The sequence below is a fragment of the Oryzias melastigma genome, linkage group LG23 (assembly GCF_002922805.2).
Source record: "Oryzias melastigma strain HK-1 linkage group LG23, ASM292280v2, whole genome shotgun sequence".
NCBI lineage: Eukaryota > Metazoa > Chordata > Actinopteri > Beloniformes > Adrianichthyidae > Oryzias > Oryzias melastigma.
Window position 1 is genome coordinate 20,068,652 of NC_050534.1, and position 15,276 is coordinate 20,083,927.

At 36.2% G+C, this 15,276-nt stretch overlaps 1 protein-coding gene across 17 annotated transcripts in view; it reads right to left on the reverse strand.

The window, feature by feature from the left end:
- Nucleotides 1-9,033: 9,033 nt before the first annotated feature.
- celf2 (cugbp, Elav-like family member 2) overlaps nucleotides 9,034-15,276 on the reverse strand; it is a 253,216-nt gene continuing 246,973 nt past the window's right edge. For 16 of the 17 annotated variants that reach the window (XM_024292722.2, XM_024292776.2, XM_024292741.2 and 13 more), the window contains one exon: nucleotides 9,034-12,973. In XM_024292722.2, coding sequence (XP_024148490.1) covers nucleotides 12,846-12,973 — 128 coding nt within the window. In that variant the 3' untranslated portion in view covers nucleotides 9,034-12,845. The remainder of the gene's footprint in view (nucleotides 12,974-15,276) is intronic. The other variant, XM_024292732.2, reaches the window with a different exon arrangement.

Genomic DNA, 15,276 nt, shown 5'->3' on the forward strand with positions numbered 1-15,276 from the left:
AAGTTAAAGAGCTGCTGTTCATTGGTGAACGCCGTCTTCGTGTTTGGAGGATCGATCGGGTCGGCGCCGCCGTCTCTCTGGGAAATAAGGAGTTCTTCAGTTCATTCTGGGATTTATTCTCACGTTTGCCGTTTCGCCATGACGGGCTTCAGGGTCACCTGTGAGGTCACCTGTGAGGTCACCTGTGAGGTCACCTGTGAGGTCACCTGTGAGGTCACCTGTGAGGTCACCTGTGAGGTCACCTGGACACGTTTGCTGCTCCGTTCACACACAAACCTTTTGTGTTCAGACAAAAAGCAGTTTTTTGTGCGTTCGCCGTTGTTCGCTGAAGACAAACCTGCTGGAAGCGTCCGCTCTTCCTCGCTCAGGTGGAGGTCGGACCTGGAACCTGAGGATCTTCAGCAGCTTCATACTCACCTCAGCGCTTCTGAGCAGCAAACTGGTTTCTCTGCTGGTTGTGTTCCACTTGTGTCTTTATTATTGTTGTGCGATTGTTTTACAGCATTAATGATTCTCTGGCTCGTTTCTGCATGTAAAAACTCGATCACACGTTCAGTGATTTCAGTAATCTTGGTTTCAAAACGTTCAGCTCGTTCAGGACTTTACTGCTTGTAGTTTTGGTATTTATAAACTTTGTAGTTTTTGAAATATTGAGCTAAATATGTCTCATTGGAAATGGATGAGAAAGTCTTAATATTTAAACATTTTAAGTAGATTAACAACAAACCTTTAAATAAATGTTTTCATCTTTTATTGTAATTTTCAAAGAATTTGGAGTTTGGCTAATATTTTAGCAACATGCTAACGTTTTTGGTTGATTTTTAACTACTGGGGTAGTTTACGCTAATTTAGAGTTTAGCTTCTATCTTAGCAACATGCTAACGTTTTTGGCTAATTTAGTTTACTGAGTAATTTTAGGCAGTGTTGGAGTTTAGCTAGTATTTAAGCAACAAGCTAGCTTTTTTTTTTCTAACTTGGCATCTTCTGAGGTTTTTTTATTCTAATTTGGAGTTTAGCTTCTATCTTAGCCACATGCTAACGTTTTTGGCTAATTTGGTTTTCAGTGGAATTTTAGTAAGTGTCTGAGTTTAGTTTGAATTTAAGCAAAATGCTAGCTTTTTAAATTTTCTTTGCTAATTTGGTATCTTCTGAGGTTTTTTTATGCTAATTTGGAGTTTAGCTAATATTTTAGCAACATGCTAACGTCTTTGACTAATTTAGTTTACTGAGTAATTTTACTCAGTGTTGGAGTTTAGCTAGTAAGCAAAATGCTAACTTTAAAAATTATTTTTTTGCTAATTTGGAGTTTTGCTAATATTTGAGCAACATGCTAACATTTTTGGCTAATTTGTTATCTAATACATTTTTATAGGTTAATTAGCTTCTATTTTAGCAACATGCTAACATTTTCCACTAATATAGTTTACTGAGGAATTTTAGGCTTTTTTAGGAGTTTAGCTCGTATTTAAGCTATATGTTAGCTTTTTTGGCTAATTTGGCATCTATTGAGGTTTTTAGGGTCAATTTGGAGTTTAGCTCATATTTAAGTAACACAGTAAATACTTTTGCAAAATTGGCATGAATTAGGGATTTTTAAACAATTTACTACAGATTTTTCCAAAATTTAAGTCAACTTCAGCGCTCTTTTATAGTTCTTCAACAAAATGTCCAGTCTTTTGGTAAATGTAAGATTTTGAAAATCGTTTTTGCATTTTCAGTAAATCCCTTCAGAGATTAAATTAAATTGAGTCACCATTTCCAGCAAAAACTTCAGCATCTTCAGTGACTTCGTTCAGCCAAAAGCATTCTTGCAGGTAATACAAGTTTTCTAGTTTTTGTTTTGACTCATTAACATAATCATCAGAAAAATAAACATTTTTTATTAATCAGCTAAAATAATTGACATTCTAACCTAAAAAGCTTCTTTGAATTTGTGTTTCTATCTGTATTTTTGTTTATTGCATCATTTTTTAAAAAAAAACCTTTATTTTATTTGAAGGATCATTCTAGAACAAATTATCATTCATAATAAGAAGTTATAATAAGAATTATTAACTGCTGTAAATCCAAAATGCAACATTTGATTTTTTCTTTTGACAGAATAAGTGCTGACATTCGTCTGGTTCATCGTGAAACACAGAATTCTGTTTAGAAAAAGATGAAATGACATTTTTACTTGGACTCCAAACCCTTTTTCTACTCGTTAACCTAAAGTTCTAAAGTCCCGTCCCGATCGAAGCCTGAAACCGACCGGAGACGCTTCAGCTCCGACCGTCGCCTTCAGGCTTCGGCTGCATCAAAGGCGTGACCTTTGACTTCTCTTCCCTCTCTCCTACTGAGGATGCAGTTGTGACAGTGAGACAGGTCGGACACAGAGTGGACAGACAGCGGACGGTCTCGCCCAGGACAGCCGGCGGCACAGACGGGAGGGGGGGGAGCGTCCGGGCGGGCCAATGAGGGATTCAAACTCTGAGGAAGAGGAGGCCTCTGGCTGGAAGTTCTTAAAACTGTTCAGGCATTTTGGGAAATTTGGGAGGGCGGGGCTTCGTAGGCGGAGCTGAGAGGACGCAGATGAACCGATAATTTAAAGAAAAATATATGAATTATACCAAATTTATAAGCTCAGATGATCTAAAGACCTCCATAAGATCTAAAACTGAAGTGCAAAGAGAAGGAAAAGTAATTTTTTAATAAAGTTTTATAAAATTATGGTAAATCTTCAGCTGGTTTATGATCTTTGTCTAAAGATCAGGAAGAAAACTGAAAGTTTAAAAATTTTAAGTTGAAAAATCAGAAAAATTTTGGTAAAATTTTTATTTTTCTAGAAAAAAACATTCTGATTTGTTGTGAAGCTGCTTTTGTAGTTTTAAAGTTTTCATGTTACCTTTAAAGCCTAAACACGAAAATAACACATTTAATTTTTTTATTTTTAATAGTATAATCCTCATTCTCGCAAATGTCTGTTTCATTGTTAGACAAAGAAAATAGTTGCTTTTGGTTAAGAAAGACGACAATTTTTAGCATCTATTTGAGCGATTTTAACATAAAAATAAATATTTTGAAGGGAAAAAGTGAGCAATTGTGACGGTTAACAGCTAAACGTTTTCCTTTATTAGTAAGTGTCAACGTATTTTCATCTGAAAAGCTTCTTTCAATCAGATTGACTAAACTCCTCCTTGGAAACTCAAAACATGAGCAGAAAATAAAAGTATTTAGTTCTACGTCCAATAACTTGTTCTGCCACTAGAGGCCGCCATCTTAAATTCTCACTCGGGTAGAAATTTTGTCAAAAAGTTTAAAGTTTCCTAATTTTTTTATTTGGGATTCAGAGGATAAAGCTAACGATAAAACAACAGACAAAGTTATTGCTTTAAATTTCGTAAACTAGCTAGCTAACATTCGATAAACTAGCTAGCTAGCATTTTAGCCAATTTTCTGCTTTTTTAACTTCCAAAACAGGCAGCCAGTCAGATTTTTAAGAATATTTAGTCACTTCCAATCCAACAACTATACCATAAAAAAATGTCTTCAAAAAGTGATAGTTAATTACGAAAAATCATAAAGGTTAAATTTCTGCTGCTTGTCAAATTAAACATATTTTCATCCAAAAATCTGCTCTTTCTCAGAGCTAAATATTGCCTTAACTCTTCATTGGAAAATCAGAATATGAGAAGAAAATAAAAATATTAAAAAGTTCTACAGCCACTAGAGGCCGCCATTACATTTTTGCACTCAGAGAAATTTTGTCAAACTTTAAAGTTTCTTATTTTCTTTTGGTTAGAACGGCAAAATAAAGCTAATAACTAACCAACCGATTTCATTATTACGCTAACTGACATGAGCTAGCTGGTTAGCATTTTAGCCGTCAATCAAAATTTACAAAAATATCTTTAAAAGTGATCGTTAATATATTAAACCAGTACAGGTTTAATTTTTGCTTTTAAGTTTTGCTTAAGTTTTTAAATATTTTCAGTCATTTATAAGCCAACGACAATAAAACGTAGAAACATCCCAAAATGTCTTTAGAAATCGATAGCTAACAGCTAATAACAATTTTCTAAGCTAGCCTAATAAAATGGTTAATTTTATTTAAAAGATGTTCTCACTCAAGCTTCGTGTTTTTTCAAGTTTTGCCTTAAAAATACCAAAAATTAGGAGAAAATAAAAAAAACATTAAAGTTCTACATGCAATAATTTGGTCTGCCACAAGAGGTCATCATCTCATTTTCATACTCTGAGAGATTCCTTCTTAAAATTGAAAGTTTTCTCATTTTTCTATTTGGAATTCAGAAAATAAACGACAAAAACTAGCTAGCTAACATTTGTAAACTAGCTGGGAAACATTTGAGATATTTTTCTCATATTTAATTTCCCAACAGATCAGCCAGTCATGATTTTAAGACTTGTTAGTCACTTAAAATCCAACAACTATAACATGAAAAATTTATTTAAAAAAGTAATAATTACAATAAATCCTAGAGGTTACGTTTTTGTACTTAGCCAAATGAAATAGTTATCTGATCTTTGTCAGAACTAAATATTTCCTCCACTCTGCGATGGAAACCCCAAAAAAAGAGCCAAAAATGCAAACGTAACAGGTCTAAGTGCAATACCTCCGTCTGCCACTAGAGGCCACCATTTTCACACCTGGGGAAAATGTTGTTGTAGAATGAGAGTTTCCTTCTTTTTTGGTCAGAATTTAGAAATAAAAGTTATCAATTAACCAACAGATAAGATTATTGCTCTAATTGTCACAAACTTGCTGGTTAGCATTTTTCTGCCATTTGTAGCTTTTAAAATAATATTTAGTCACTTCCAAACTAACAACAAATTCAACATTTAAATTAAAAAAAAGTCTAACTGTAATATCTGCGTCTGCCACTAGAGGTCGCCATCAAATTTTTGTGCTTGGGGAGAAATTTAAAGTTCCCACGTTTTTCTTGTTGGACTTTCAAAATAAAAGCTAACGATTAACTAACAGATGAGATTATTGCTCTGATGTCAAATAGCTAGTTAGCATATTAGCCATTTTTTACCACCCAGAAGGGCAGTTTTTCCAAACCAAGATTTTTCTAGCTGCAATTCAGAAATTAAAGCTAACTATATTGCACCAACTGACCATTATTGCAGTAGCTGTGGTGAAATAGCTTGTTAGCATTTTTGTTGCTTTTTTGAGGATTTTGTTTCACTTTTGTACCATTAAAAAGATCAAAAATGTCCCAAAATGTCCAACTGCGATATCTTTATCTTCCACTAGAGGTCACCATCTGATTTTTTTGCTTGGGGAGAAATTTGAACTCAGAAGTTACACGAATTTATCTTGTAGGAATTTCAAAATAAAAGCTAAAGATTACCCAGGAGATGAGATTATTGCTCTGACGTGAACAAGCTAGCTGACACATCCGTCATTTTTCAGCCAAATTAACGGCAAAAAATGCAGCTTGTCGAAAGCAACATTATTCTACTTGGAATTCTGAAATAAAAACAGTATTGAACCAACAGACAAGCTTTCGTGAATTATTGGTTTGCAATTTTTACGTATTTTTTTTTGTCACTTTTGTACCAAAAAATAAAAAAAAGGTAAAAAATTCCCAAATAATCCAAGTTGAGTTCCCTCATTTTATTTATCTTTAAGAATTTCAAAATAAAAGCTAATAATTACCCTTGAGATGAGATTATTGCTCTGACGTGATCTAGCTAGCAGCATGTTAGCCGTTTTTTTTTTTTTTAGCTTATTTAACCGCGAAAAAGTGCAGTTTGTCCAAACCAACATTTTTCTAGCTGGAATTCAGAAATAAAAATTATATCAAACCAACAGACAACATTATTGCTCCAGATAGCGTGAATTAGCTAGTTAGCATTTTAGCTGTTTTTAAATTTCACACTCAATTTTTAGTCACTTTTGTACCAAAAAACCATCCCAATATTTCCCAAAATGTCTTAAAAAATGATCGATACATCCAACTTTGGTGCTTTTGAGCAATTCCAGTTGACTGTCGCGCAGCTACTTGGGCTCCACAGTAATATACATACAAATGTATATTTACCATGTTGGGCGGGAAAGCTTAATGATGAGTCGTCAAAGAGGATGAGGTTCACCAGCACTTCCAAACCAAAAAAAGGAAACACAAGAAGACACGAGGGAGGAGACAGAATGAGCGATAGAAAGAGGGAAACCAGAGGATGGAGAGGCTGTGAAACACAACAACGTCAGACTGGAACACAACAACACAAAGAGAGACAAGTATTAGGAAAAATGGTTTAATATAGGAGACAGAAGCAAAAAACTGCATCACACAAGAACATACGTTTACAAAAATAATTCTGACTGCTTCAGCTACACAGTTAGTTCACAGAGAAGGACAGAGAAACCGGAAAAATCTAAACAGCTAAAAGCAAAGTTTCTAATTAGTCGATCTCTTTATTAAAACTAATACATTAATCCATTGAAGGTGACTAAATATTTCTATTCGATCTTTTTCTATAATCGTCTTATCGTGTAGACGGCACAATACAGAAGTCAAATGAAACTTACGGCTGTTGTCTAGACAAGCAAAAAATAAGGGAGTGACACTCGCCTACCTCTGGGAAAACAATGCCAGAAAGAAATAAAAGAAATAAGGGATAACACTGGTGTGAGGAAAAGAAGTGGAAGGAGTAAAGCCAAAGATCTTCTAGAAAATCTGATATCAAAAGCCAACGTTCTGGATGCCAGCTAGAAATCAAACTCGGGGACCAGTCGGGGTCAGGCCACACCACCAGGCCAGACACTTTTTCTAAGGTTTTTTTTTTTTTTTTTGATGTTTCCTTTAATCTCCAGTATAAAAAAATTCCACTGGTACAAAATGCATAAGTACAATCAGTTGTAGAAATAGGAAAGCCTGCATTTTTTGTACTGTTTAAATCCCATCCAGTGACAGATTTCCAAGTGTTGTCAAACAAACATACATCATCACGCTTACAGGATCCACTGAAATGCATTGACTTTGGCTTCTCTCAAGACAAAACTACTGAAAAATAAAAAAAAAACCCTTGTTGAGATTTTCAAAATAAGAGCAACAACAGCGAGAAAGGAAATCAGATCATCTCTACAGACAACAAGCTTTTTTTTTACGCCACAGAAAGAGAACACACAAAACAGTTTTTCCTCAAAAAACTTGACATAAGCCATAATGCAAAGAAACGACAAGATTTTTTTTTCCTTTCAGTTTCATTTGATAAATAGCACTTAGATAATTAAGAAAGAAGGAGAACAGAGAAGTGAACAGTGACGAGATAGAAAGATTACAACGAGCATCGGCGATGACAGCCCCTGAGGCGAGCCGCTCCGCAGGAACTCTGCGTCCGCGACCTTCTTGTGCTTTGACGATAAAGACGAGATGCTTCACGCGGGACTGTGCAAGTTTGGCGCAATTGATTTTGCAGTTTGTGGATTTTTTTATTTTATTTTTTGGGGACAGCTTAAAGGGTAACCAAACAGGGCAGTTGGAGGCCGACTCCATTCTTAAAAAAAAATCCCAAAAAAGGGGCGGGTCTGAGAGTGGTAAAATGTAGCTAGCATCATAGGGCTAAGGTATTAAGCAAAGAATCCAGACTGAAACGTTACTGGATCCAATGCACTCAATCGCTAGACTTTAACAACTGAAGGCAACACAGCTACGAGCTATGCTAACTATTACTTTTATAAATAATTGATATGAATTGATTTAAGCTTAATAGATCAATAATCAATTCATGAAAATATAAATCGATTTAGCACATAAAGCTAAAGTCAGCTAACATGATGCTAATGTTTAATGGAGATTCCCATAGGGCGGCTAATCCTAACGCTCATTCGACTAAATGAATATCCTTATAAACTCATAGGCATAAATTTTCCAAACTCTTTCAAGGAAATATTTTTAAAAGTAATTATTTGTGGTCTTAAACATAGTTTTTTGCTCATACTTAAAAGTACAGATTGATCTAACGTATGAGCTGCTAGCTTGATGCTAACGTATAACGGGATTTCCCGTAAATGCTAAAGCTTGGTCGACTTACATTGCGGATTAAATTAGAATTTATTTTTCCAAACTCTTTCTTTAAAGTAACCATTTGTGGTCTAAAACAAACGTTTTTTTCTCGTACTTTTTCTTCTTCTGGAATAAGGTGTAATGCTATAGCGGGATCGCCACCTAGTGGTCAAACTGAATCGCCCTCCAGGAGAGGCAGAACAATCACATGTTTGAGAATCCATGTAACACTGAATGCTATTAACAATCTCATTATTTCACTGATACATTTTACAGTATGTGAACTGGATCAGATTAACATAAATATATTCAAAACATATAGTAGATTATTTATGTATTTCTAAACAAATGTGTATAAATGTATAAACTCAAGACTGAATTGAAAGATCGAAAGAATAAAAAAAAAAATCTAAATCAAATCAATCCAGGCTCTGGCAAATCGGATCAAATTGCTTCTTTATGACCAATATCCAGCCCTAATGCTAACGCTAACACAGCCACAGCAGAATCAAAGATGGGCGGGGCTTTTATACATGAGCTGCAGAGCATGATAACGATAAACTTCTTGGACTTTCACCAGCTGACCAATCGCAAAATTCAACTGTAACACCCCGTTTCAACCTGTAGGGGGCATCATACAGAAGGTTTTTGACGAGTTTATTTTAATTAGTCAAAAAGCACATCAACAGACAGCACTTTTTGAAGCCCCACAACAGTCGATTCGGTGTTTGGTTACCCTTTAAACGCGAGACGCGACGAGGCGTGAAAGTTTGAACCGCTTGTGCTGCAGGGTTGGTGATGAAAGCTTTCACCCGCCTCTCGTCGCTGTTCCAATAAGGCATCTCTGTCCCAATAACCCTGGTTAGCCTTGGAGACAACAACCGAAACGAGAGCGTCCTCCGGCGCTGACGGAGAGGGCGGTCGGCACACTGGACTCACAGACCGGAAATACTGGAACGATGCTCCCTGGTTAAGGCGACTGGTGAGCTTCTGTAGAAAATAATGCTGCTTTTTATATTTATATATTTTTTTTAAACTTTTTTTTGTTTGTTTTTGCAGACCGTAAACTTTCAGGGAGGTGGGGGGAGGGGGGGATAGACCGACGACACGGTGCCGCCCATGTAAACGACCACGACGAGATTGGCAACAACACACTTTGGCATCTGAACAGGATTTTGGCCCCAAAAAAAAAAAAAAAAAATGGAGACAACCTTTTTTTTCGCAAAACGCCCCTCCCCCACCCTGACCGTCGCCCCCCCGGCATGTGCTTCGCTCTTGCCCTGTGCTTACATCATGAGAGCCGGAGGAGTTTACAACGGTAATGATCTGTCGCAAAACTCAAAGAAAAGGCGGTTTTGAACCTTCCAGACGGAGAAGAGGACTGGTGGAAATAAGGCTTCGCGTACGTCTCTCACCGACGTGAAAGAAAACGCTAACACAGAGAGAACAGGAGTGCAAAGATCGGTGGTAAGGCTTTGATGGACCAGAAGTGTCGGCACGCCGGCGGCGGCGGCGGACGGACGGACGGACGGCGGCGGCTGCTGAGGAGGCGGTCGCCCTCAGGGGCTCTCATGCACAATAAAGTAAACTGTGAGGTCTGCACGAGAGTGTGTGTCCATGTGTGTGCGTGTGTGTGTTAAGATATAATATATATTTATATATATATATGACACATGGGCACTTTTTACAGTTTTTACAAAGAAAAAAAGCAAACATGACATTGTCAGGCAACAAGACCACAAGTTAACAAACTCTTTTAAATCTATACTTTAAATATGAGGGATCCATACAAAACACTTATAATAAAATACCCATGTTATCAAATAATTTCACAAGAAATACACTGACGCGCTAGGCAGGAAGTACCTTCAGAATTTGGCACTAAACTCCACTGATCTTTTTTTTTTATCGTTATAAGACATTTTGCCGAACAACAAAACACATCTAAATATTGTTTCCCACAAGAGAAATAAAATAATGACATTGATGCTTCACAAGCTGACAGTTTATATATTTATATATATATATATATAGATATATATATATTTATATTTATATATATTTTCAGGAATTTCATATAGCTAATTAACGAACAAGAAATTTAGCAAATAGGGACTCCTTAAAAAAGAAAAAAAAAAATCATATGAAAGGCTTTGTCTATTGTTCAAGTAAACTGATTTTTTTTCCTCTTGAAAAACATGAGACACTTAAGACTGTTAGACTTGTGATGAAACCCACAACTAAACTCACGAGAAGCACCGACGTTAACGCGGATTACAGGTCATTTTTTTGTCTATACATTTAAACTGTAGAAAATATAGGTCATTTCATCATGTGCATTTAAACCACGGATTGTCTATCTGTGAGTCAGTTCAGCAAAAAGGTGACACAAGTAGGTAGCATTTCTCCCCCCCAAACAGGGCAAATGTCTCTTTTTTTTGTTTACTTTTAAACTACTCTAGAAAAAAGTGGTTCTATATATAGACTTTGAATGAGAAACAGAGCCACTTAAAATGGCCTTATCAAAAAACTTTACACCGCCTGAAAAATGTAAAAACCATTAGAGAGCTCTGACAGAGTCTAATCTTGATCAGACAGTTTTTATCTCCTCAAAACTGTTTGGAAGTAGTCTTATTTTCAGAGACACGAGCGCCGGCCGCTTCTGGCCCGTTGGTTCAGCGGGCGGCCAGAAGCGGGCGTGACGCGCCAATTCCTGGAGTGAACCTCAAATGAAGGAAAAACACATCAAAACAAACAAAAAATGGAAATCCTTTTGCCACAGGTTGTTTTTTTCTCTTTTTTTTGTTTAAAACAACATTTGTTTGTCATAAAAATGCAGCGTTTTTCACATTTTTCCGTGTCAACCTCCTCCCTCCCCGCGAAATTAATCAAACAAAACATGCATAAAAACACACACACACAAAATAAAAAAGGAAAAGTACGCAAAAGAGTCCAAAAAGGTCAGCAGGCCGCGGACGAGGAGGAGAACCAGGATATGATCGGATGAGCTCGGAAAAACACATCGGAAAAAAAGAATGACGAGGACGAAGAGGAGGAGGACGATGACACTTTTTTTTGTTTTTTTTTGTGTGGTGAAGAGTTTTTTTGTCGTATTCTTTGAAGTTTTTTTGTTTGGGACGCCACGGAGACATGCTAGGCAAACGATGAGCTAACAGGCATGGAGATGTGTTGTTCTAAAGGAGGGAAAGAAAAAACACGAGAGAGGAGAGTTACACACAGAGCAGAGCACCACAACACAACAGCTTTTCCTTTAAAAAAACAAAAGAACAACAACAACAAACATACAAACATACAAACACTACACACTGATTTATTCATTGGCAGTTTTTTAGCTCTTTGAGTCTTTTTGTTTCGTTATACTAAAGTGATATTCATAGGTTTATACTGACAGGCAACATCACACGATCACGAGACGAGAGAAACGCCCAAAAGGGACGACCTTTGGGAGGCAGTTTTTCCAACCAATCTCACAAATTTAGATTTTTTTTTAAAGAAATGCATCAAAGTTGGGGGGGGGGCACACACAATGGAAACACTTAAAGTGAAACAGAATGAAAGGAAACGTGGAAAGATGGAGCGACGGACGACAGAGAGGTGAGTTCTTCAAAGAATAACAGAGTTTCTTATGGGGGGGGGGGTGATGACAGCGCTTTAATGCACTGAAAAAATAAAAAACAGCAAAATTCCAGTTCCACAAGACTTCTCCACAAGGGTCTACTTGGAAAAAAAGGATGTATATTTATTTTCTAGGAGTCCAATAACTTAACTGCAATAAATAAAATCCTTTTTTTTCTTTATCAGAGGCAGTAAAAATGTTGTAGAAAAATAGAACTGCTTTTTTTACAAATAAAATTTACAGGCCTGTGGCTTTCTGTAATTTGAATTTTTTCAACTTTCAACAAACATCAAGTATTTTCAGTTTCCCCCCCTAAAACTCTTATTAGTAGTACTTTTTTTTTTTAATAACCATCAAATTCTGGATGTTATTTTGAAATATGCTGCAACAACAAAGACCAATGTGATCTGACCCAGAAAAGTAGTTCATATAATTCTAAATAAAAAACGGTTTACTTTCATAGAACTGATGATTGTGTGTGTTTTTGTTGTTTGTGACTGTAGCTGTACTTGTACTTGTATTTGTACTGTATGGCAGGCTGACTTTAGTGTTAATAGGCCACCAGCGTTTTGCAGCCTTTGCTCCCGGGTTGCCAGCAGGCTTAAGAGGGGTTTCGAAGAAGCAGCGGCGGCCTGCAACCAACACCGCGGAGGTCAAAGGACGTGTGCATATCGGAGTGCGCGTCGAAAGGAAAGGAGCTTTTAAAAAAATAAGTGAACCCCCTAGCCAAACCTAAGGTTTTCTGCGATGGAAGAGGAAAACAAAAACAAAGATGGCTCCATTTGTCTTTATCCTAAATGTAACTAGTCCGTAAAAATGTCTGGATAAAAATAATCAAAACTGGTCTTTCCTTAAAAAAATAGAGAAGAGATACTTTCTTCTAATATAATATTAGGTCAAAGAAATTGCACAAAGTAATGGGGGTAATGGAAGCGTTCATGTGTGCCAAAAATAAAAAAAAGTAATAAATAATAGTAATACTGGCTAACATAAAGATAAAAATCAAAGGCTCGTGTCTCGCTCAGGATGGTTGTAGGTCGTCTCCCCCTCCTTCCCACATCCCTCGCCCTCCCCGAGTCCCCGTGTGAAGAGGTCGTGGCTCGTTTTTTTCTTAATCAGTTTTGTTGTTTTCTCAGGGGGGGAGGACTTACCCTAGCAGTGCTAACAGGGGGAGCAGACAAACCCTAGTGCTAAGATCAGTACGGTTTGCTGTCGTTCTTGGAGCGCTTCAGCTGAACCTTCAGCCTCTTCATGCCGATCTGAAAGCCGTTCATGGCCTGGATGGCTGCCTGTGCCGACACGGGATTGTCGTAGCTGACAAAGCCTGCGAGGAGAAAAAAAACAGAGACGGGTCATTCCTACGGAAGTTCAATGACTAGAAAGTCTAAACTTTAACACCGGCGACGGTAAAATAACTCTATGACCGCTGACACAACATAAATCCATTGAATTAAAGAGTTACGGAAATTCAAAGAATGTCATTCACATATCTTGCATTTTATTTATTAATCAAATTAAATCCTCCAAGAAATGTCATGAGAAAAAAAAAAGCTAAACTAGGACTGAAAACCAAAATATAACATCATAACTTAAAGTAGTGAGAGTGAAATTTTTTGTCTTTTATTCTGAAAATTAAGGAAATAAACAACTTTCAACAAACCGCTACGTTTTGAATTTATCTTAGTGTCAAAAAGATTTTTAGATTTCAAATGTAAAGTTTTCACAACCCAAAGTTACGAGTATTTGTTCTGGTTTTGGCTAATGAGATGTGCTAAAATGGGTTAGCAAGACAGTTCTTTGTATGTTTCCACCTTCAAAAGTTTAGAGACACATTTGAATGTGTTTCTAGATTTACAAAAATAACAAGAAAGTAGCAAAATTGTTTGAGATTTAGCTGTAAAGTTAGTTTAGTGTTAGCTATTTGTTAACAAAGCAAGTTCATTAAATGCAAATGCCAGTTTGGCATTAGTTTAATAAGCTAGCTTTTTGAACAAATGCTAGCTAAGCAAGCTTATTAAATAAATGCTGTACTTATGTTAGCTAATGCTAATTTTACTGTTATTTATAGTACAAGCTAGCTTTTTGAACACATGCTGTATTTATGTCAGCTAATGTTAGTTTAGCATTATGCTAGTTTAGCATTATGCTAGTTTAGGATTAGTTATTTGATGAGACAGCTAGATTTATTCAGAAAAACACATCGTATTTAGGTAAGTTAATGCTAGTTTAGCTCTAGCCATTTGATGATAAAGTTAGTTTTTTCAATAGCACACTTTATTTATGTCACCTAATGCAAGATTAGCATAAGCTATTTGATGAGAAAGTTAGTTTTTCAAAAGCATGCTTTAATTATGTCAGCTAATGCTAATTTAGCTCTAGCAAGATGAGAAAGCTAGCTTATCAAAAGACGCTTTATTTATGTAAGCTAACACTAATTTAGCATTAGCTATTTGATGATGAAGTTAGTTTTTTAAAAACGTGCTTTATTTATATCAGCTAATGCCAGTTTTGCATTAGCTATTTAATGAGAAATTTAGTTTTTTCAAAAGCGCAATTTATTCATGTCAGTTAATGCCATTTTAGCATTAGCTGATAAGAAAGCTGGTTTATTCAAAAAATGCTGTATTTTTGTAAGCTAACGCTAGTTTAGCATTAGCTATTTGATGAAAAAGCTCGTTTATTAAAAACAGGCTTTATTGTGTAAGCTAATGCTAGTTTAGCATTTGCTATTTGATGAGAAAGCTAGCTTAATTAAAAAAAACACTATGTTGTGTCCAAATTCCCCTCCTAATACCTCAATACTAAAAACCTATAAAGTGAGTGGGGGGTGGGGTTCTGTAGTAGGGTATGTAAGTAAGAACTGTTCACTTTGTCAGTTTTACACAGTTTTGGATAAAATGTAAAAGGCAGTACATTTACGTTTTATAGATAAATACACAATATTCTAATGACTTAAAACCTAGTTTTTCAAAAACATGGTGTACTTATGTAAGTTAATGTTAAATTTAGCCTAATCTATTTGATGACAAAACGTAAAAGGCAATACATGAACATTTTAAATTTACAAATGTTAATCCATTAAATGACTTCCAGCTCCATATTTGGTCTATTTGAGTCTTTGTCACGATAAAGCCTTCAGCTGCTCGAGAAAAGAATTGATCTTAAAAGGTCTTAGAAGTAAATGCTGCACAAAATATTAGGAATAGAGGAAAAGAGCAACAGATGAGGATGTTAAATGACAGTTCCAACATGACAAACGTTCATCTCGTGTTTCAGTTTCATGCGGCGTCCTGAGAAGTATTTCAGAGCACACTTCACTTCCTCATGTGATCCAACATTTAAACTGACAGTAACTTCTTGTCTCGCCTGTTTCACATTCATCCTAACAATCCATCTGCTGCTTGTCAAGTAGCAGTCAAATCTCATTGCTCTTACCTCCTGGATCCAAGCTTGATTTATTTCAGTTTGTCTCAGCTGTGACATGCGGACTGGATATGCATAATATTCAGATGTTCCTGCTTTTGACGGCAAAAGCCTGTCAAACAAAACCCGCTTTTTTCTGTTTGAAAAAAAGAAACTTGTGTCTATAGGGGGAAGATGAAAGAGCCGCATCTGTCACTGGTTTGA